General features: G+C 41.5%; 2 protein-coding genes across 4 annotated transcripts in view; one reads left to right on the top strand and one right to left on the bottom strand.

Moving 5' to 3' along the window:
- The window catches only part of grid1a (glutamate receptor, ionotropic, delta 1a), a 319,171-nt gene that overhangs the window by 194,163 nt on the left and 101,293 nt on the right, over nt 1-23,715 (top strand). For both annotated transcript variants that reach the window (XM_079560464.1, XM_079560465.1), the window contains exon 4: nt 21,119-21,324. In XM_079560464.1, coding sequence (XP_079416590.1) covers nt 21,119-21,324 — 206 coding nt within the window. The remainder of the gene's footprint in view (nt 1-21,118; nt 21,325-23,715) is intronic.
- Nucleotides 1,801-4,109, bottom strand: LOC306965661 (myeloid cell surface antigen CD33-like). Of its 2 annotated transcripts, XM_079560182.1 has the most exons (3): nt 4,005-4,100; nt 3,226-3,612; nt 1,801-2,255 (listed from the first exon to the last, which is right to left on the bottom strand). In XM_079560182.1, the coding sequence occupies exons 1-3, from the start codon at nt 4,039-4,041 to the stop codon at nt 1,978-1,980; spliced, it is 702 nt and encodes a 233-aa protein (XP_079416308.1). In that variant the 5' UTR covers nt 4,042-4,100; the 3' UTR covers nt 1,801-1,977. The 2 variants fall into 2 exon arrangements, with proteins under 2 accessions (XP_079416308.1, XP_079416307.1); XM_079560181.1 differs by having other exon boundaries at nt 3,226-4,109.

Here is a 23,715-nt window from a genome sequence, read left to right as displayed (position 1 = left end):
TTCTGTGATAAAATAGGGAGAACAACTCTAGTTGGTAAAGTTTGGGTCATGATAAAGTGGATGGGTGGAAATAAGAGAGAATGGAAGCTGATGGGAAAGGCTGAAATGCTGGTCAAAGCTTTTGAAAAAGTGCAAAGATCCGGACTTTTACTCGCGGAAAGTAAACGGTGGAGAGGAGAGACTTTCAGGTGATATGCACAAATATTGGATAATGTGGATGTCATGAGGACGCACCCTATTAACTCTCCTTTCTCCCTGGCAGAGCTAAATAGCACAATCAAGAAGTCTGCTAACACGGCACAAGGGAAAGAGCAGGTTTGCTATGCAATGCTGAGGCACCTAGGGGAGAGGGGGTTAATGTCCCTTCTTGGACTCTATAATCAGGTGTGAGGAGGAGGAAAGCTCCCTAGAGCGTAGAAAGATGTTGTAACAGTTCTGATAAGGAAACCGGGTAAGGATCTGTCAAACCCTGGGCCAATAGCGTTAAAATGAAATATTTGTAAAGTTATGGAAAGAATGGTCACTGAAGGTTTGAGTCACTTTGTAGAAAAGAATGGCCTCATCTCAAAATATCAGAGTGGTTTTAGCAAAGGAAGCGGGATAATGGATCCAGTAGTGTGCTGGGAAACGAAATTATGAAAGCTCAGAAAAGAGGCCGTATTGGCTGTATTTTTTTATTTAGAAAACACCTACGACATGATTAAGTTGAGACAAATGTTGCTGGTCGAATGTTGGATGGATTAGCCTTATGGTTGGGAGGATTATTCAAGTCATTAGCAACACATTATCCAGCTATTTTGAGGTGAACAATGGAGCACCGCAAGGCCGTGTGATCAGTCCTTTAGTGTTTCCTTTGATGATTAATGATGTTTTCTCCAGAGCTCGCCCTGATATTGGAAGATCCCTGCTATGGAAGAGAGGAAGGAGTCTGGTGCATATTAAAAAGAGGATACAGTAAGCTATTACTGAAGTGGAGTGTCGGGGCTGTGGTAGGGGGTTCAAGTTTTCTATTGAGAAGACAAATACAGTGGTGTTAGTGGTGTCATTGGAGTTAAGTGGGGGGCAAGTCAGTCTTCCCTGTTTTTGTTTAATTTGCCAATGATCCACTCGGTTCTTGACTGGGGTGTGTTGTTTTTGGCTCAGCTTCAAACACCCCATTTAAAAGACTTCATCGAGTGCAAATGCAAGCTTTAAGGCCGTGTTATGGTGCAGTTGAGTCTACCCCTAGGAGGAAGGAGCTTGTGTCTAATTATTGGGCTAATCTCAAAGGTCATGGGGAGCGACATCAGACAAGAGCTGTGCTTGAATCTTGCTGGGAGGAGGCCACCAGAAAGGCCACCATGGACAATGAAGGCACCATGTGTAGAACTCTACTTACAATGTATAAACTTAAATAGAACAGATTCAAGATTTTTCTAGAGTGAGATAGAAGACATCATTGTGGTTATTGAGACTTGGATATTGCGTGACGCATTATACCATCAACGAGAATTTGGCAATATTTTTGTGCGGCCCAAGAACAAGCTGTTAAAAACACGGGAGAAGATTTGTGAAGCAGAGCCGTTATGATCACTACAATGTGTAAATCTTTTGGTGAAATAAGTTTATTATTGATTTGGACAGCTAAATTCGCATGGCACTTCATTGAATAAAACTGATGATGAAACAAGACAGAATAATTTGATTTAACCTGGATGAAAACTCAATCACATTTTAGGTCAAAGCTGCGAGACACTGCAGGTGAATACAAGGAGAAAGGCCTGAATAAAAATTACCAAAAGTACAGTATGTTATGTCTATTTAAGCAATTTGCATTCTTCTGTTTGAATTACACCAAATTATGTTGCAATATGTGTCTATTTATCACTTTGACACAACTAAGATGTTAAGGGAGAAAATGTAGGCAAAAATCTAAAACTTGCCAGCTGCATGAAAGATGGATGTTTTCACCAGCAGCGTCTCGCCTCAAGATTGTATTCAGCCGTAGCGGGCGGCTGAGTACAGCCTCTGCCCGCCGTGGTAGGTGACGGTGCAGCGTAGCTCCATGGTGGTGTTGTGCTCTGATCTAAAGTGCAGGATGCTGTAGACCATCCGCTGCCAGTCGTCCACCCAAATTGACCCACTCATCCCGGTCCCGCGTCGGTTCCAGGTGAGGGCGGGCGGGTTCTGGGGGCACGAGTGGACCACCGAGCAAAACGCCAGCACGTCTCTCCCGGCTCCGCCCCCTGTCAGGATCACCTCGGGGAATTTTGCATCTGGAAGTCAAGAAAACAAAAGGAAGGTTGTGGTTACTGAATTGGAAGAAGAATGAAAGCCCAACAAGTCTTACAAGTGGACATAGCACATTCCTTCTTTTTGGGCACCTTGTCATGTTATGTTTCATGTCACTGTGTGCATGGAACAGATACTAGATGAGCAAGACCTGTGCCAAGCCTTTAGTATGGGAAAATATGTTTACAACCAAAAGTAACCCAACTCAGCCATAAGTCATCAAGAAACACGTTAAAATATACTAAGTACATTTACGGATATATTTCTGCTATTAGAGGAGTCGAATGAGCATCAAATGGCCACTAAGCATCATATACATTCATTTCCAATGACATCACGCATAGTTCCAGCAGCCATTTGTAAGTAGAATTATGCAGTAGTACAACATGTATCAGTATCTTTGGATGAAAATCAAAGACAACTGGTTGACTATGAACTGTGAACGCTGAGGAAATACTACAGTAACAGCTCAGCTCTGACCTCTGTCATGTGTTGTATCCAAGGCTAGATGTTTGGAGTGTGGTTCAGGGCTTTCTCTTGGAGAGGTCAGAGCTGAGCTGTTGAAGCTAAATGCTAACAGGTAGCATTCTAACGTCTTGAGCAGCTTAAACACTGACTCACTGGTTTCTTCACATAAGCGTGCGCTCTCTGGGGCCGTGCTCATCTTCTTGAGCAATTATTACGAGTACATAAAAATGCCACTGTCAATCAGTTGTCTTTCATTTTTATCCCGAGTAGAGATATTGTTGCATGTTGTAGTACTGCATAATTCTACTTCGGTATTCAAAATGCCCGCCATAACAACAAAGGTCACATGACTGAAAGGCATGTATAATATGTTAATGATGGAGAAATTTGTAGGAACAGGCTCAGATCTATAGCAAACAGCTTTTCTGTCATTTCTATGCTTACGGCTGCGGCTCATTACAATGCACATTAACTCTTTAGACTCACCGACCACCTGCACCTCCGTGGGTTGGGTTATCCAGGAGTAGCTTTTATACCCGGGCAGCTCAATCCTGAAGAAGTAGAGCGCCGCGTCAGAGTCCTGGACACCCGCCAGCATCCAGGTGCAGTTCTTCTTCAACACTGGCCCCAAGAAGCTGGTGCGTCTTTGGTAGTCTTGATGAACCGGGTGGTTGCCCTGGCTGGAGGCCACGTTCAGCCCCTTGGAGCCCTTCTTCCACAGGCCGTGGTAGGTGTTGAGTTTGGGATAGGTTTTGGGCAAGACGTAGGAGCAGGGGATGACCAGGCAGGAACCCCGTGTGGCGCGCACCCGGGTTGGGGCGGTGAGGACAAAATCCTTGCGGACTTGGCGGTAGGAGTGAGTTTCATGCAGTGCTGTGGACAGAGTGAAACAGAAAAACGGAAACATTGACAAAAGCTCCAGACATTTTTTTGCGGGTATAATAATGAACAGAAGGGATGCATGAAACCAAAATCCAAGCCCCCGGGTTAAACAATTCAAATTTATTTCTTCCTTTTTAAAATGAAAGCACCAAACCATGCAAATTTAACATCCCAGGAAAATTTCACATGACCTTCCAGTTACCCCCCAAGGCTAGAGTCAGACTGAAAAGTGTCCAAAATAGACCGGAAGACCACCCAATTGAAGTATATGACGATTAAGGTTGGAAAGGTCTAAAATTGTACAGATTTTGATTAATTTGCTACATTTTGGAATATATTCTGCCAAAAAAAAAAAAAAACACTATAACTGTAGACACACTCACCATGAAGCACCACGAGGAGGAGACCCAACTTTAACATCTCTGCAGATCAAATCTACCCAGTTTAAAACTGAAGTCCGTGAAATTGCACAGAAAACGTTCTTCTACTTTCCCTTCGCACTGTTCCCTCGCTCCGAACATCACCCTGTTAAAAGGAGGGTGTACGCCTTACCCTCCTCTCGCTCCACCTTCTTCCTAAAAGTGCCAGGGAGATAGACAAAATTCCTGCTCCCTTTTAAGCTATTTTGTGTCCGTTTTGGTGGCTTGCACAGTCCATTTATCAGTTGGACACGTAAATAGTTCGAGCAGGTGTGGGGTCGTGTGTGTGTGATCGAACATTAAACTGCAAATATGAGATATGTAATTGACTTAACAATAAGCTCTGTGCACTCTTCGCCTTTTCTGTTTGTTTGGTGAGGCTGATTGTCATTCAAAAGCAAAAGATTAGCTTCTTTTCTACAACTACAGAAATACAAGGTGTACTAAATCCATTAACCACCTCATTATAGTGAAAGACACGAATTGTTCCTTGGCAAAGAAAAATGAGATTTCAATAAGTTAAGTCCAAATCTATTCTGCAAAAATAGCATTTTCTGTGTTGAGCTGGTCATTAGGAACGTGTTTTCTATTGGTAGCAGTATACTCCAAAATGTTACACAGGGTGCCTTTAAGGACAAAAAAAGTTGCCTTAGGAGAAAAGCTCCGACCTCCGAGTGTCAGAGAGCTGAAATGAGTTCCCCGGACGGCAATGGAGCAGGGTTATAACATGGTTAAAGGAATAGGCCACCGTTTTTACATACTAAGATATGCTCTTACCTCACTTTAGACGTGTTAATATATCCCCGTCTGGTCTTTGTCCGTGCGCTCTGTCACGCAAACGGAGCACATACGCAGCCTCTCCCACATGTCACATAGCTCCGAAAAAGCTCACGATAGAAGCTACCAAGCTCTTCCACGTGTTCCCTATTTAAATAAAGTTACGTGAAGTGTTTTCATGCGAAGTATATTTACCCAGAAATGTAGCATGTCGATTTTATAAGCAAATAAAAAGGGGGACTATATTGTGAGGCGTAATGATACGAGGAGTAAAACGTCCGCGCAGTAACTCCTAAAGGTTATTGACGGAAGTGAGCGGGGTAAGTCTTTAGGAGTTACTACGCGGACGCTGTGCTCCTCGTATCATTACGCCTCACAATATAGTACACCTTTTTATCTGCTTATAAAATCGACATGCTACATTTCTGTGTAAATATACTTCGCATGAAAACACTTCACGTAACTTTATTTAAATAGGGAACACGTGGAAGAGCTTGGTAGCTTCTATCGTGAGCTTTTTCGGAGCTATGTGACATGTGGGAGAGGCTGCGTATGTGCTCCGTTTGCGTGACAGAGCGCGCGGACAAAGACCAGACGGGGATATATTAACTCGACTAAAGTGAGCTAAGAACATATCTTAGTATGTAAAAACGGTGGCCTATTCCTTTAAACACACAGAAAAAGTTGTTTGTGCATGATGAGTTAAAGTTTGTTTTGGGAAATTTGTGGATGCACCTGAGAACTTTTCTCCAGACTTGGATCCCGATGGATAGTCAGGTGTACCCAGAGGAAGAGCCGGTTGTGTTGACGGTTCAGTTCGGACCTCCCTCCCTTGTGTAGTCACATGTTTTCCCAGATACCTCGGGGGCTGTTGTGCTCAGTTTTAACAAACTGAATGTCAAGGACAGGACATTTGTTACAAATACAATACAGGATACAATAGAGCTTATGTGGTGTCATAACTTTCCATCCTATGTTGTTGTTTGATTTGTCCATTCATTTGAGGTTCCATTTCTATTGATATAGAAATAGAATCTGCATAACCCTTACAGTGAGTGTTGTGCAGTAGCTGAATAGTAGTAACTGAGTATTAAGAATTCCCATTTTGAGTAACTGAATTTGATGTCCTCAGCCACAACTCCACTGCCTATAAACCGTCTCTTCAACTTGAAGAGCAGATGGTTGAGGCTCCCTGGGGCATTTTCAACAGTCTCTATAGCTGGCTTAACTGACTTCAAGTAGGAAAATGAAAATGTGCAACTTTGCTTTTGAAAAGTCTTCTTCAAAATTTGTAATTTTGGCTTCTTTTCACCACTGAAGGACACCATTGAAATATTACACAACAGGCTTCTTCTATTTTCAGCTCATGCCCCTGACAGTGCAGTTGACCAAAGAAAGGCAAGATTATTGGATTAAAACAGTCCATTCTTTTATTCGATTAATTCGTAATCTGCCATCTTTATAGGTTCAGGGTTAGAATTATCTAAAAGAATCTCAAAGCGACTGGAGAGCTTACAGCCTATATGCCAGTGATATCTGAAAGCCAAGACCTTCTAGTTTCAACTATGCTGGCAAGAGTGTGTAGACCCAGTACACAGAGCATGAGGCTATAGCTTTGTTTCGTTCAAATGTCGTGGGTGACGACTTCCTCTCCCATTGTATTGCCATGGACATGATCGCAAATCAATCAATTTAACTTTTTTTCATCATCTGTGGATGATGAAAAATCATCCACATATTTTGGCTCCACAAAATAATTACTTTCATTGAAAAAGTGATGTAATCTGAAATGTAGTAATAAGATTATCAGGTTTACTCTATTTATATTTTTTCTAAGCATGAAAGCTCGACCGGGATATTATCTTTTCCTATGGGCATTATTTTTCTATTCATTGCGTATTGAACTAATCATTTCTCTTGCTAAAAGGGCCCAATCTTCCGCTTGGCGCAACAACAGCATTAGTGCATACAAGGGTGACATTTTGTATAGCTAGGTTGCTGGGTTGTATCTTTGAAAAAAAGGGATCAACTGAGGGGTGGCATGCTGCAACCAGAGCTAAAGTTGCTGCTTCCCCTTTGTTCTCCTCATCTTTACATTAACCCTACTTTCAGCATTTAGGCGACATCCTTTTTAAGCTCTCACAGGACAAACTACAAACGATATCCCACTGTGAGTTAAACACTGTCCGTGTCGCAGAGAAAGAGAATATACTGTTGGTTCTGCCTGGCGCCTGGTGACATCGCCATTCGCCACGGGTGTCTGTCCTGCCCGTGTACAGCCCTAGTTCAACCCAAAACTACACCAGAGTTTCTTTCTGCTAAACTACAATGTTTTCTCACATATTCATTTGTTGTCCCTTGCACTGAACTGACACTGCTATTTTGGTGACCTTCGTAGCTGCCACATCATAGTGAAGTTATTGCCCTCAAGTGAGCTGAAATTACCTACAAATAGTCGCAGCCCACTAATGGTGTCCTTTCACAGTTATGGGCAAACTTTTCAGAGGAGTTTCCAAACAGACCTTCAGTGATTGACAGCTGAATAAAGTGGTTTGGAAAGATTCAGTTTGACAAGAAACAAAAAGAAATATGTACCGCTCCAGCTGACTGTACGTTTTTGAGTGTCCTATTTTTGCGGTGACATGAATTTTATTTGACTCTCAGTAAATCACATCTTCCTCAATTGAAGTACCCTCTAACCTCCTTTTAACAATATTTTCTTAATTTCAGTTATCTCGCCATCAGAAGCATACAGAGCAAAGCAAACACATTATGTGCGTAACTAGTATGCGAACTCTGAGATTAGCCATCAGAAAGAGATTGTCAAAACACTTTTTAATCTCCCAAATTTATAAAAGCCCGAAACTCTTTATCAGACAAATTTGGTTGCCTCGCGCTGCGTGATGGATGTGGGGTGTGGCGTGATAAGGCTGTTTTGCAGAGCTGCTGTGTCATCAACTTTATGGTGCATTAGTCAATGAAAGAACAGCAGTCACTCTGTACACAGCCCGCTATGAGAGCAAGCCCCAGCTCAAATGGAGCTATTTCTTCCTCTGTCTTCGCGACATGTTACGGTGGCCCTGTGCTTGTACAGAAGCCGTGAGTATGGCGTTTTTATTACCCTTCCCACCGCTGACTCCCTGACCTCCGGGGCAGAGAGGATCTGGGGTTAATGAAGCGTATCCGGGAAGCCAATTCGCGTGCAACTCATACCAGCGCATTAGCCGCATCGAAGGGGACATTATGTAAACAGCTTCTATAGATACAACGTCTTTCGTTATCTTGGCATATTTTGAGCAGGATTTTAGTATCATCTGAAAGCTATTATAGAGAAACGTGCAGCAGCCCTAGCTTCTGTGGAAACGTATAAGAAAACAACGTGGGTAAAAAATAGACACATTCATTTGAAACAAATCTAACTTTTTGATAGATAATTTTATAATCGTCTTCAAAAAAAGAGTTCTGTTAGATTTGAAAGTTACTTTATCTTCAGAGTATCTGGCTGTTTTGGCCAATAGCTTTAGCAGTGAACTTTGACAGAGCTGTAGGACGCAGCCTCAGATATGTATTTAAAACATGGAGGCTTGCAAAGAGCTCTCCCACACACAAACTTATTTGTTCTGCTTCCTTGTGTGGGCACTACACTCAACTGACCAGAGGGCCTGCATATCAAATGCAGCATATGAACTACTTTCATTCATTTTAAGAAAGGACAATGTTATTCAGCTCTGTTGTAACATGACGTGATTCAATGAAACATGGAAACACACTGATGCAAACCTGTTCCTTAGCATCTATGATCATGATCAGAGAGAAAGAAAGAAAGACAGAAAGAATGGAAGAAAGAAAGAACAAGAAGAGAAAGAATGAAGGAATGAAAGGAAGGAAGGAAGAAGAAGGAAGAAAGAAAGAATGGAAGGAGGAGGAAGGAGGAAGAAGAAGGAAGAAAGAAAGAATCGAAGAAGAAGCAGAAGAAGAAGAGAAAGAAAGGAAGGAAGGAAGATAGAAGAAGAAGGAAAGAAAAAAAGAATGGAAGAAAGAAGAACAAGAAAAGAAAGAATGAAAGGAATGAAGGAAGGAAGAAGAACAAAGAAGAAGGAAGGAAGAAAGAATGGAAGAAAGAATGGAAGGAGGAGGAAAAAGAAAGAAAGAAAGAAAGAAAGAAAGAAAGAAAGAAAGAAAGAAAGAAAGAAAGAAAGAAAGAAAGAAAGAAAGAAAGAAAGAAAGAAAGAAAGAAAGAAAGAAAGAAAGAAAGAAAGAAAGAAAGAAACCTTTTTTTTAAGCTTCAGGAGACTGGGAATCCGGGAAATAAACATCAATAAAAATGCCATGGTTATTCTTTATCATCTTTATCATAATAATAAAAGTACAGTCCCTCTATCCACAGTGTAAATATTCATTTAGGACACTTTTCTTTTGCTTTGCTTGTTCTGTCAAACTACAAATATTTATAAGCAGGTTAAACAAAACGTCAAAATCCATATCCAATTTGCCTGTCAGAACAGTGTACACTGTTACAGAGTCTGGGATGTGATTGGCAGTGGTGCTTATGAACTAAACAATGGGGGAGGCCTGACGTCGGAAAACAGTGTTCGTGTCGAGGGTATAAAGAGCTAAATTGGAACAAACAAGCCTTCATTTTATATATAATACATGTAATTAAAGGCGGACAACAGCACTGACTTTTTTATTCCTGGGCTCGTGTGTGTGCCTGTCGCAGAAATTCTTTGCCACACACTGAAGCATTCTCCCCACAACGGACACAATGGAAAATGGCGTGCTCTAAAATCAGTGCAAGCCAAGCATTGCCAAACAATCTGAGTCATCTCTACAATCTCTACAATCTCTGCTAATATGAATGACAAAGACTCTGTGCACATCCCACGCGGCAACAGCTTGTGTATCTGCTATGCTGCTATTGACCTCTGTCCAGGCAGAACAGTGACAACATAAATAATATTCAAAAAATTGTTTTCATTTCAACGTCATATCATTATCTTACTCTGCAATTCACGCTATACGCCCAACAATGTGTTTTGCCTACAAACTAAAGTGACTAGTTTCTGTTATTTCTGGCAGCTATAATGGTTTAAACCTTCTGGGCCATGCAGTAGAGAATACATGTTTTTTTTTTTTTGCTGTTTGTTTCATTTTTTGTCACACTTATACACCTGCAAGCTTCTTTTCAAAGCCTTACATTAGCAATTGTTCATTCACTGCACAATCAGGGCTGGTATGTTATCATGGCAACGTGTAAACAAGCAGCAACTTCCTTCTCTCTTGGTACAGCTGCGTTTTTCTGCGAACACATCATTTTGCAGGATACTTTTGTACATCTTTGCCATGTTGTTTGTGAGGTGCAGTAGATTTTAAAAAAAAAATTGGGAGAATCCGTGCAAAGCCGTGAAGGTAAACAAACTTAGCTTACAGCATGAGCTAAAGACATTTGAGACCTACGCATTTCTTCTTCTGAAACACTGAAGAGGCACCTGCAGCACAGTGGAGGCATCACAGTTAAGAAAAAAAAAACGGGACAAACAAAGAGAAGATGGTGAAAGACTGTTGTGGAGTGGAGGGAGCTGCGCAGGAGGAAGGAGGAAGTGGAGGAGCTGACCAGTGCAGGACACCACGCTCTGAAACAGGGACAAGCCCTGGGAGCGCTGAAGGCAGAACTCTGGTTTCCCCTAACTCCCAACTCCTCAACCTAAATTCATTGAACAATTGCACAATGACAAATGAAGCATTTACTCACTTACATCTCTAGACACGTTGGTCCTCCATCTTTTGTGCTTCCTGTACATTACACCAAAACTATACCCTCACCCGACTTCCGACCTCGTGATTATGGCACAAATCAGCCAATGAGCTGCATTACCTTTGTTTACCTCTAATTAAGCTGTATAAGTCAGCTCTAATCCATCAGGTAATTCCAGTGAGTCTGCAACCTTGATATAATTGGCTTTTGGTTGGAAATAGACAAAGGAGGATCAAAAGCAGCCAAAGGAAAAGATAAAATAAGTCTTCGGGAGACACATCATGAGAGTTTAGAGTTGGTAATAACCAGACTGTTTGATCACGTATGCAGGAAGCAGAGGAGGTGCATTACCCAGTGTTTAGTTGCAGGGAATGGAAGGAAGAAGGAAACGAACAAAGCTGGGTGACGAAAAAAGCAAGGAGCATAAATATTGCATCTATATATAAACATATGCTACAAGGAGACAGCATTTTTAATTGGACAACTTTTGATGATCGTCCTGCTGAATGAATCTGCAATTTATCGACCACTTCTTAAGATAAGACCCATAGTTTGTGGGACAATCTTCAGTCGCCTGGTACTATGTGAGGATAAAAGGCCTTTTTCTTTATAGTAAGCGGAGTAATTTTCCTGCATGCCTAAAGTTATGTCGTGAAATCAGTACAAGCTTGTTTCCTGCTGCAAGTGTTGTTCTCTGTAACTTTATAAAAGCCACTCCAGTGAAATAAAAAAAAAAAAAAAAAAAAACAATGGTAGAAACAATGGAAGAAAAAGCGGCCCCCGACGCCCAGTCCCATAAAATCTGCTCGATGGCAGCCCAGTAAATGTAGCGGAAGTCCATAAAAGTGGATGAGAAATCTCTTATCTCACTGTGACAACTAACACTTGTATTAAAGCCCGTTTTTTACTGGCTCTGATTGTTTCCAGAAGGTTTGTTTACAGTACAAGTCTGTTTCCACCACTGCGATTTTGAATTAAAGCACTGGGAAAGTTTCAAAGTCATTCGAAGGAGCATGAGCGGGGTCTCTGCAGATTTAAGTTGGATTTTCCGGGGTGAGCAACCAGTCAATGCAGAATGGACTGTGGAGCGAGTGCACAAACAAAAACACAATCATATGCATCCTGCGACTGAATAAAACTGGATTCTTGCACATACTGTATATGGCTTTGTCTGAAAATGGTGGAGTTGGGATGGCATTTTATGAAGTGAGTATAGCAGTCTAATTTACCTCATGGACCTCATGTATTTTTCTGTGTAATGGTCATGAGAAACATAACAGTGACTTGAGTCTTTGTTGTTCAGAAATCAGTGGTTCTAAACAATGTAAGTTTATTTACAGTAAATTGTGGTACTCTGGCTGAAATAGCCTTATAATAATTGTTGAAATAGTGTCTTTATCTGCATTGTACCACATTGTGCAGTTAACACCAGACTCATTCAATCGCACGACTATTGCCAGGAAAAGCCAAAAGGACAGATTTCAACTCAACCAAAAAAAAAAAGATTGTTCAGTGTACACACAGCCTGTGTGTGAATAACAAGCAGGTCCAACACAAATGGTTAAAGGTCCAAGACCAAGTGCAAGCTGCTCTTCTGACTGCAAACATAGAAAATATAACAGAATGGACATGCAAAATGAATGTATGATCAACAAAAACAAAATGCATGTCATTCTATATGGATCCACAACTGCATGTACAGTGGGAGCCATATGTTTACAAACACTTCATAAAAAGACACATTTGCAGATTTTTCTCACTGTAAGACATGAAACCAGAATTAACTTTTTAAGTAAGTAGAATATTACAAAATAGTCCAATTTGTCAGGGTACTCTGCCAGAAAGAAGCCCTTACTCCAAAAGAAACATAAAAAAAAGCCAGATTGGAGTTAAGGATACTGACTTTAATTATTGGATATATGTCCTGTGGCCTGATGGAAAAAAATAAATATATTTTTTGGCCACATTGGCCATCGTCATCTTTAGAGGAAAAAGGGGGCATCTGTCAAGCCTGAGAACACCATTCAAACTGTGAAATACGGGGGTGGCAGCATCATGCTGTGGGGTTGTTTTGCTGCGGGAGGGACTGGTGCACTTCACAAAATAGATGACATCATGAAGAAAGAACACTATGCGGAAATATCGGAGCAACATCTCAAGACATCAGCCAGGAAGCTAAAGCTTGGGTGCAGATGGGTCTTCCAGATGGACAAAAACCCAAAGCATATGGCCAATACTACTTACAAAGTCGTTAAAGGGACTAGACACAAGTTATGATTTTTTATCCACGCTACTGCCACCTCAGGTCTTACGCATAACTGCAGTTTCTATATTAAGCTTGTGCATGACGGAGCTTCGGACAGTGCAGGATTTCAGAGACAGTTGTGGTGAATAGGTTTAAATTTGAATTGAACTAAAAGTTAATTCTGGTTTCATGTCAGGCAGTGAGAAAAAAATGCAAATGAGTCTTTTTATAAAGTGTATGTAAACATCTGGCTCCCGCCGTACTGTATATATAAATGCATGTGCAAAAAACATGTTTACACATTATCGTAGTTTCACTTTTTTTTTTACCCCTGCCTCATTCAAAAGCTCAATACCATTCCCACCCTAAGCTGCGCTGGATAAAGCTGTGAGATAGTTTTGTCTGGTGTCAGTCATCTGGCTCGGGCCCAGGCGACTGCAGGTGAATATGGGGTCTTTCAATGTGGAAGCCATTAAAGCACTGTGGCGACACAGACACGGGGCTGGCATGGTGTCCGCCCTGCCCCGCCATCATAATGAGTTTCCCTTCACCTCTTTGCCAAGGTGTTGCATTTACACTTTACAAAACGCAGAGAACATGAGCCGAGATAAACAGGTGAGGTGGGGGCATGTGTTGGCAAGCAAACAGAACAAATTTATCTTGCCCAGAAGCTTTTTCTTCTTTATTCTCCGTAAAATGGAGAGGTAGGTGAGCTATTAAGGGCTCTTTGGCCACGCTGCTGTTGTGCTCCTCTTTCACTAAATTCATTACTTTGCTTTGTTTTGGTTTCAAAGAGGCGCACACGTCCTCTAAATTATCTTGATGGGTTGTGGAGAGGACTAATATGAGAAATCATAAAGGAGCGAAGAGGGGTTGAGCACATAAATTCGGGACTTGAGGATGAATAGCTACTTCTTCATATCAAAATAACTCTGTCCCGATGCCTATTTCCTGAAAACCTTTTCTACTATGGAAGATGCATTTTTCTCCAGGAATAGGAACACAAAAAAAACTCTTTATAGTGGTCAAAAGATAGTTCCAGACAGTTTTCTCGAAATGTAAAAGAAGAGTATAGATTCTAAAGAAGAGTATAAATTCTAAATTGTGAAATGAATAACTGCGCAGAAGTCAGAATAATATTTGCGATTTAAAAGAGATGAAAATCAAAAAAATACAGAGATATGATCTCATGCGAGCCCCATCGGCGCACTGTGGTCTCATTGTCTCAGAGTGATCGTGCCCCCCGCTGTGGTGAAAGCCCGCGCACATGTGAGGCAGCCCCTGTTGCATATAATTAAGAGCGGGATAACAGTGATTTGTTAAACAGCCTCATCAGTGTGGAGTAAACACGGGCTGGTGGCATTGCCGTTGCTCTCCCTCCCTCTTCCGCTCGGTTTGCCGCGCAGTCAGACAGCACACTGAAAGCCCCGCCGCTCTTTGATCGCGAGGCGCTCATTTGTGCGGCGCTCCAAATCCATGTGGGAGTCCTACCTCAGACAGCGGTTCGACTACTTCATCTATCTGATCTTTCGGTGCCTAATGGGGGGAATAGGGAGAGTGACAGCGTAGTGGCAGAGTGGTTAACACCCTTACCTGACTTGGTTTGATTTTTTTTTTCTTCCCTCTGTGTCTTGATTGGCATTTCAGTGACTTTCATACTTTCCTTTTGGTTTGATCTAAAGAGATGTGAATGCCCCTGCAAAACATTACCAAAGGCAGCTCTGTGTGGCCCAGCACAAGGAGGTGGATCTCAGTCTGGACCAAGGGTTGGCTCTTTGTAGTGTGAAGGTGAAAGATGTGTAAAATGAGAGGAGGAAAAACACAGAGCCCAGAGAGGTTTAAAAATACTGTAAACTCACGTATGGCGGCATGCACTCCGCCTCCAGTGCAGAGGATAGCACAGCGGGGGCGGCTGTCCTCGAGTGTGTTTGATGATTTAAAATAAACCTAAACTACCTAAATGTGAATATGATTAATATTGGTGTTATTGATGTCTCTGATACTGTATTCATTTGGTTAAGATGGATTGATATTTCCTTTTCAAATCAGTCAACTTCCTCTATGTTTCCTCTGTGTTCATGGCCAGCCAGAATACACACTACTTTTATCTTATTCTTTACTAAGACGTTCTTTTGAACAGATACAAGAAGTGCGAGTGAATAGGCTACTGTATATGCATGTGAGTGCTATGTGACTTCCGAGTGGATCCTCAGGAGGCACTACTCCTGTCTCTGTTATTTCCCTATGGGTTGGGTTTGTAGCAGTGTCTTGTCTAAAAACAGAAAAAGCTCAGGTTACATGGCAGGCAGTGAGTTACTGGTGGACTATCACAGCATCATGTTAAAAACATTGCATCAGGAGCAAAGAATTCACTGGAGGAAACCTCCGTGCTCTTCACGGTAAGTGTTTTTGTCTTGAAGTAAATGGCCAATACTAAATTAAAATTAAACTAAATTAGCACCAAGATTGTAAATGAGCCTGCTAAAAAAAATAATGGTCCTGTCTTTAGTATACAGTGGGGAAAAGTACACTGTTAGGAATTTGTCACATTTCTGCCTAAATTGGTCATAAAATGTGGTCTGATCTTTATTAAAATCATAAGAATGAATAAACAGTGTCTGCTTAAACTAATACCACCTAAACCTTTACATTATATCGTATTTCTATAACATGTAAACATTCACAGGAGAGCGTGGAATAAGTAGGTACACCCCTGAATCTCACTGAACTGCAGCAGTTTTGTGAAGAGGAATGGTCCAAGATTCATCATGATCGTTGAGTGTCTAATCTGCAACTACAGAAAAGCAGTTATCACTGTAAAAGAAGGATCAGCAGATATTTAATACAGGGGTTCACTTACTTATTTCACACTGTTGTGAGTGTCTCAGTTTTTTTCTGCAAAATATCATAATAAACTTGTGAATTAATTTTTCTATTGATGATATTACGTTGTCCAGGCCCTGAGGCAACAAAACAGCGCCACACCATGATTCTCCTGCTCCATATTTCACAGTCGGGACAGGGTTTTGATGTTGGTGTACTGTTCCATTTTTCCTCCACACGAGACGTTGTGTGTTCCTCCCAAACTATTCAACTTTGATTTGTGAAAGAGCTCTTGGAAAAATATACTGTGGACTGATTAACCCAAAGTTGAATAGAAATGTGAGAAATTCTGGTGTACTTACTTTTTCTTCCCACTGTAAATACTTTTAAGTTTAGTTTTGATACTTGCCATTAGCTCTGAGATAAAAAGTCCAACCTCAATAAACACAGACTTTTCCTGCAGTCAAGAATTTACATCCAACGTAATGTTTTTAACACAAAACCAGTGACTTCCCATCTGTAACTCAATGTCTGTGATGTTTTCTTCAACTATTTGTTGATTTGTGCAAGACATCGCTAATCCTTTTTGGGATTATTGCGTCCAGAGATTGCACTCTGAAGTCACAGTGTCATTTGTGTGCATAGAACCGATGGCTGGCCGGGCTAGAGGCTCCTGTTGTCATGTTGATAGACCCACCGTCAGGTAAAACCCAGCTGTACGTGGCTCAAACCAAGATAATAGGACACTCGACAGATTCTAAGTCCAGATCTTTGGTGCCAGAGAGAGTTGGCGCCGTGTGTTGCTTTCACGATCGTCACAAGGGTCACGTTTCGATATCGTAAACTCTCAGAAGCAGATTTGTGTTTCTGCCTGACACTCGAGTAAACATGTCCAGAAATCGGACTTTAATTCCACGTTAATCCGCTTTTCCACAGTCCAGAGTCGACACACGCTACGGAACACTGCCCCTGAAGTCCACTGTTTCTGTTGCCCTCCAAGAAAGGCATGTTAGCTCTCCCCGTGCGCGGCCTCGGGATTAGGATTTAGTTTGTTTGTAACATCATACAAGTTACTTTTGAATTTTGAAAGTTTCTTAAGTTTATATTTTCCCACAAATTCACCTCTGCTTAACAGCTTACCGCTCCAGGCTCAGATACGATACCCTCCCCTGCATGTAGCCGCTAATCCGCTCCAGTTTTTACACCTGTCTTGGTCATCGATTCAGTGCACAGACCAAAGATTATATTTTTCTGTGGTGTGAACTGTTGACGGGATGTGGTAGTATTTGTATCATAACATAGCATAAACATTTAGCAGATGTTCACCTAATGATTCCTGGAGTGCATTTTAAGTATGCACCCTTCTAAAAAGCTGGATGCTTAAGGATGCACTTTTGAGTTCTCTTCTTGTATTTTTTATTATTTTCTTTTACTCTTAAAGAACATTCATCCTCTTTCCAAACATCAGTATACTTGTTTATTCCTTGCTGATAGTTGGCGGTGCAGGCGTTCGCAGCTCAGTGAAGTACAGAAGATGGAGTGATGGGTACATGACAGGAGCCAGACCTTTTTCCTGATGCCTACGCTACGATGAGCGCTGATTGAAACAATAGTGCATTGAGAAGGTGTTGAGGGGTACAAACTGTCCACACTCATTCCAGTTTAGGATGCTATTTCACTGCATGAGTTTATAAACTTTATGTGAAAACCCAGTTTATTCCATAGGGTGCAGAGTGTATTTTATTCCAAACCAAGAACAGATAGAAGCAAATAATCTCAAATCCAACGTTTTAAAACGAGGTGGAAGACGTGAAAAAACAATCTAACGAGAGTGCGTAGATAATAAATGAGTGGATGAAGAGCAGATGAAATACAATTAGGTTCACTTACGTCGCATTACAAAGTTGATAGTACCAATACAACTCATCTGGAAAGTGTTGTGCTCAGAGACTCGTAAATGAACTTGTAGGAATGAGTTGTGGAACAAAAGTGGTAAAGTGGTATTGCCTCATTTTCTGGCTGTGCTGGCGGCTACACTACATTTTAATTTCTGCAGTTTTGTTGTGGGATTTGGAGGAGTAGACTTGTTATTAAGTTAAGAATTGTACCTGAAGATCATTAGTCAGGAGTTGAGCTGAAGGCCATTACAGCAGAACCAGAGGAAGCCATTTTAGTGAGCCCTCCTCAGAAGTGTGCGATCAGCAGGGAACTGAGTTTTCACTGGACTGCACTGAGTGTGGCGTCGCATCAAGATGATGAATGATTTAATTTTATGTTTTGTTCTGCCCTTTGAACATTTTTATTCCAAAGGAATCTAGAGGCAGAAGTAAGTATTTATGCCTCCCCCAAAATAAATTGCCACTCAACAACAGAGGGAAAAATCGAACATCGCATCCTATTTCTTATGATTTTCTTGATATTGTCCCAAGTCAGGCTTCTCCTCAATTTGCCTGCAGACGTAGACAGAAGAAACCAATATGCTGCTTCAGTGATCAGACCAGGTCAAGGCTTTTTCTTATTAGCCTAATTTCCACTCTTTGCCCCTAGCAGCCGAATCCGTGTGCAGTTGCCTGTGCATATCACTTCAAATAAGAAGCACTCAGCCACACTCCCCCGCCCTGCAATACTGTGTGTGACTCTGATTCTGCAATGCACAATCTGCACCAAAGATCACATAACAAAATGATGCCCGAACATTGTGAGCTTGATCCAGTTTAAATGGAAAAGGCAGGGTTCTTTGTTCACATAACCAAACCCCGTGTACTATTTGCTCATCCTCAGTCTGTACAAACAAAAGGGTTGTGTAAGTGACAAAATGCAAGGCGGCTTTGATCTCCACTGGCAATTTGGAGTAAGTATACAAATTATGTAAAATAAAGCTAATTCTTTCTGGAAAAATAGACTAATAACACCATGCCCATGGGCTTTACACTTCCCATAATGACTGTCCTTTACTTCAAGTTAGGGAGTAAACCATACGTGCACACACTCAGGGACACACATGTCCGGCCTGCAAATCGATCCCATGAATCTGTCGCACCGTGAGGGAGAAGTGCTAATCACTGCCCACTGTGCCGCCTCCTCTGCAGTCCTATAAAAACAAACTGCTCGCTGCCTGCCGCCATATTTTACGAAAACAAACCCTCTGCCGGCCATACAAGTTTTATGCAAACCTCACTAAATGCACCGCTGAGATTTATTTCTAGGCTCCAAGTTATTGATAGTTGTGTAACAAAAGTTTTGGCTCTGAATTTAATCCAAACAAACACAATGCTGAAAGTGAGATGGCTGCTTCACCAATTTAGATGATTCTCTAGATCTTTATCTTTCAACTTCCTTCTTTTAAGAAAACTAACATAACCGTGCAGTTCAGGTGTCAGGATGGAAATCTGTTTATGAACGTGTGTATTGATGTATTAGCCATAATTTACATACAACGTGTTCAAGGTCATTTTAGTGGGAGATGTGAAAAAGGCATTACAACATGCATATGTATACAGTACAAGGACAAAAGCAGAAGTTACACTATACATGCTGTTCCTCATTTGAAAGCTAAGAACCTCTGATTCAGGTACTTGTGGAAGTAGGTTTGGGAGTCCCTTTATGTTCATATTCACACTAGTTTTAGTCATAGGATTTGTATTATCCTCCTCAGAACGAATCTGGCAAGAGGCAGATTAATATTACAGAGCTAATAACATTATTTAGCACTGACCTCTATTTGTGAGAGTTCACATTTTTGATTGGATTAAGCACAAATCTGTTAAATATTTAGTTTTGAAAAATGCTGCATATAAGAGCATACCTCATGTGTCTGTTTTGTTGTTTTTTTGTAGTTGCGTTGTTAATGAGTATGTATTTGGCCAAACCACTTTTGGTTCGGTTTCAAGCATGGAGGTGGGAGCAGTTCAACATGGATTCTTGTTGGATTCTTTTTAACCTTTATTTAACCAAGAAAGTCCCACGGAGCTGAACAATCTCTCATACTTAAATTATTTAGTAGGGCTCGGACAATCCATTTTTGTCACGATACAACAAAATACTTAGGGGCCGATAAGTAAGTGCTGTATTTGTCATTGTACAAATATGCCATGATTTGGCACACTATTTCATTGTACGGTTGTACAACGAAATAGTGTTCAGGTGTTAGTCCTGAGCTGCTGTGGCTGAGCCGCTGTGAGCCGACCTGACCAGCAAGTTTTTGTATGTCGAGGAAACCGTGAGGAAACCTGGCTGGCTGCCTTCTGCCTCATGGGTTTGTCCCCGTTTCAGAGCGTGGTGTCCTGCACTGGTCAACCCCACCTCTTTCTTCCTCATCCTGCGCAGCTCCCTCCACTCCACTCTTTCACCATCTCCTCGCTTGTCCCATTTTTGTTTCCTGCATCCCCTCTTGTGACGCCTCCACTGTGCTCTTGGTGCCTGGTCAGTGTCTTTATTGAAAGTATTGCAATACTTGATAAAGAATCTATACTTGGTACAGCAGAAAAAAGTTTTGCCATCCCATATTTTGTCCCAGCCCTATTATATAGTTAGATCATACCTTAACCTGCTCCCTCATACTTAATGGTTATAAATGAGAATGAGTTCAGAGGCAGAAAAGGAACAGTTTAGAAATAAATGAACCTATTATAATGTCCAAGTCCTACAGAGCGTCATTTTAAACTCCAGCCTTCATCACTTGGCCCAGAAACACTGCATATGCCTCTGCTTATGGACTAATGAATTATGCATTGTCTTTTAGAGTCACAATTTTAGCATCTTTCTCAAACAGTGAATGAGTCACGCTGCCTACAGTGAGATAAAAGAGAAAATCAAAGCACAAAAACATTCTCCAAAAAACACACCTCCATTTCAGATGTGTTTTCCTTCACACAATCCACCATGACTTGGCACACGCTGGGACGCCGCCACCCCGTCTCCGCTGTGTGCATAATGACCCCTACGCTGCACATTACCTTTGAATCGCGCGTCAATGTTATTTTTTTGGAGGTTTTTCCCTTCTTTTTTTTTTCTTTTTTTTTCTGCATGATGCACCTTCACCCACACACATACAGAGATCCCAGGGGGCACCACACCTGCCGGCAGCTTCATATCCTGTGAAAGACAGACAGTAGCGCTTGTTGGTGCTTTGTCACGCTTTAGATCAGGAGCAGGAGAAACAGACCTGCCTTGGAGCTTTTGGAGCGCAGCCCGAATATAAAAGTCCATGCGCAGGTGTGCAAGTGGCAAGAATGTGCATCCAGGATTTAGATGAAATGCCCCCCGGATACACGTCCCTCATGTGGTCAACGTACTTTAGATGTGGTTACTTACAGCTCCACTGCCAAGTTCAAAAACACACTTACTTTTTTTTTATCAGACATGGAAGAAGTTACTTGCATGCTTTTACCAGACACAATGCAGTAGTAGTAGATATATCATTGGAATTGGCTATGTTGTGTACTTGAGACTTATATTTGTTGACTCTCTCTATGGCAGATATCCGTGGACTGCAGAGCTTCATGGATTCGGGGTCACGCATGGGGCTGGATGTGTCCCTGCAGAGGGTGGACCGCAACGTGAGCCGCGTCTTCAATGACCTGTTCAACATGATGAGGACCGAGGAGCTGAATCGCTACCGGGACACGCTGAGGAGAGCCGTGCTGCTGATGAGTCCCAGAGGGGCGCAGGTCTTCATACACCAGGTAAGTCTGTCCACAACCGGAACTTATACACAGATAAACCAAATACTATCAGCCATAAATTGTGTTATGCAAAACGCCTTCCTCCCCCAGTTGCTTTTATTTGATAGCCCAGGAAAAATTGCAGTGTCGATCATTTGCACTTTCAGTATTACTGACAGAGCTTCAATGAAGAGTCAAGTGCAGGCAACACCTTTTTTGTTTTCTTCCTCTATCAACAAATACACTTTCACTATTGGAACACATACATTGGCTAATTTTCACAATAAGGTGTCCATGGATGAAAATAGGAAGTTGTACATTTTCAGTAGCACCTACATACTCTATCCGTTATTAATACTTGATCAAAAATTAAAGCTATACATCTATTATATTTTTTCCCCCTGTTCACCCGTAAGGTCGGGTATGGCACCTTTACGTCCAATCATGGTAGCCTCTACAATGCTGTAGGATCAATTGTTTTGTAGGGGTTCTGGTAGGTTTTCTGCATGGTATAGATACAGACGACATTGCGTCATAGAAAGGGATGGGGCCTCGTCGAGAGGGAAAACAGAATTATTTGGGATTTTTCTAGCAAAATGTAAATGTATTTATCACATACAAAAAAAGTCAAGTTTAAATCGGGTCCATATGGACGTTTACTCACAGCAAATTGTTCAGTAGAAGCGAAAAAACGGCAGTCGTAGCTACCATGAGCTAGCGTTAGCATTAGCACGATGCTAACATGAAGCATCATGTCAGCATCCTCCGTTATTTATATATTTATGGGCTGTTGAACCACTTTGCTCCTCTCCATGTCTTTGTATCTTTATTGAGTAGAAAACTATGTTCATAATTCAGCATTTGTTATCAATGAAGAAATTAAGAAACCAGGAAAACTAGCAAACCAAAGTACACGACATTGAGGCCTCAAAGACAGACTGAGAAAAAAGGAGATCCAAGTGAATTCAAAAACAAATGATAAGACACTGATGTAAATATATTATTGACATTTCAAAAAGCTATATGTTCGCTATCAGACACCTCTGGTCTCAACTTGTTCAATGTAGTAACTCCGCTCTCGCTACCAAGCATTTCTTCATCACTTTGTGTTTTGGTGCGTTGTCAGGGCCTCTTCCTGGGGAATCGGGTTGGGCTTGCTTCGCTGTACATTAATTACACAGTAAATGCCTAACAAGATTACGTTGCCCTGTTAATTGCTTGTTATGTCGTAAATTTGAAGCATGTTGATAGCAGGATCTGTGAATGTGTTGGTGGTAATTGGCGCCTGCTTCTCTCCCCTCGACCTCTTCCCTTGTTAAAACCTGATGAAACAACTTGCAACTGTCTCCAAACTCTATGTACTGAGGTTGTACAACATCTGAAGCAGATGGCGGAGATAAGTTTGCTTGCAAAGTTGGCCCGGAGACAGCAAAGATTGAGGTGCCAAATTTTTTACTTTAGATTTTGAACAATGTCTTCTTTGAAAAGAAGGAATTGTTACCATAAAACCTTTATTCAATTTTCTTGAGCCAGTAAGGAAGTTTGTTTACTGATCTTCCACAATGTTTGTAACCTCGGGCAAAGTTCGCACCAGGGAACGTCTGCTGTGTCTGGCCCTGAAGGATTTCAGCTCGCTCTGCCCAAACTTATGTTTTGACTTTTTATTTAAAAGATTGTGCCTCTGTTCAACCACCTATCTTAATGTTAAACTTTGATTTTTTTTACCACGGTCATTGTCAGGCCAAGTGTTGTTATCCATCGCTCATTGGATTTTCAAATACTGAGATCATTGTTGGGTCTTTGGCATGAGTGATGGAGTGTGCAGCTTGGGGAGGACGTATGTGAAATGTTCCTCAAATCCACGCTGCATACATTTTCATAGTAATGAGTGGGTAGAAAAGGTGACAGCGGGTGGCCAGAAGGCTTCATATGCAGATACAAATTTGGACATTCTGGACATTTGCCGTACTTTAGAGAAGGTCATGTTTTGTCATTTTGCCAACAGACGGTCACTGCAGTATCACAAGTACAGTATGTTTACACAAAGTTTGAGAAATCTGCTAAAAGTTGTGAATAATTTCTTTTTTAAATAGTGTGGTACTTTCCGGACTATAAGTTGCTCCAGAGTATAAAACGCACCACCCCCTGTCAAACTATGAAAAAAAGTGCGACTTGTATGCGACTTTTGCTGCAATTAAGAAAACAAAAAAATTTAATCGCGGGCTAAAAGCTAGAGCCACAGCTTGAGAAACGAGAGAGAAAGAGAGCTTGAACAATGCGCTGCCGGGAGAGGCTTGTAAACATGCCCAGGTAGTTGTCAAGCTGGTGCGACTTATACTCCGGAGCGACTTACATAGTCTGGAAAATACGGTAGATAATACATTCATAGAGCGAGTTTAGAATCAAAACCTT

Source organism: Gobius niger (genome assembly GCF_951799975.1).
Source record: "Gobius niger genome assembly, chromosome: 7".
NCBI lineage: Eukaryota > Metazoa > Chordata > Actinopteri > Gobiiformes > Gobiidae > Gobius > Gobius niger.
This window is presented reverse-complemented; position numbering and strand designations above follow the sequence as displayed.

Bases quoted from the DNA above. Each gene is read 5' to 3' on its own strand.
- LOC306965661 (XM_079560181.1), bottom strand. From the start codon at position 3,778: ATGGTTTGGTGCTTTCATTTTAAAAAGGAAGAAATAAATTTGAATTGT. The intron at 2,256-3,225 runs GTGAGTCTAAAG...CTTGACTTCCAG, and splicing joins CACGGAGGTGCAGGTGGTCG to ATGCAAAATTCCCCGAGGTG.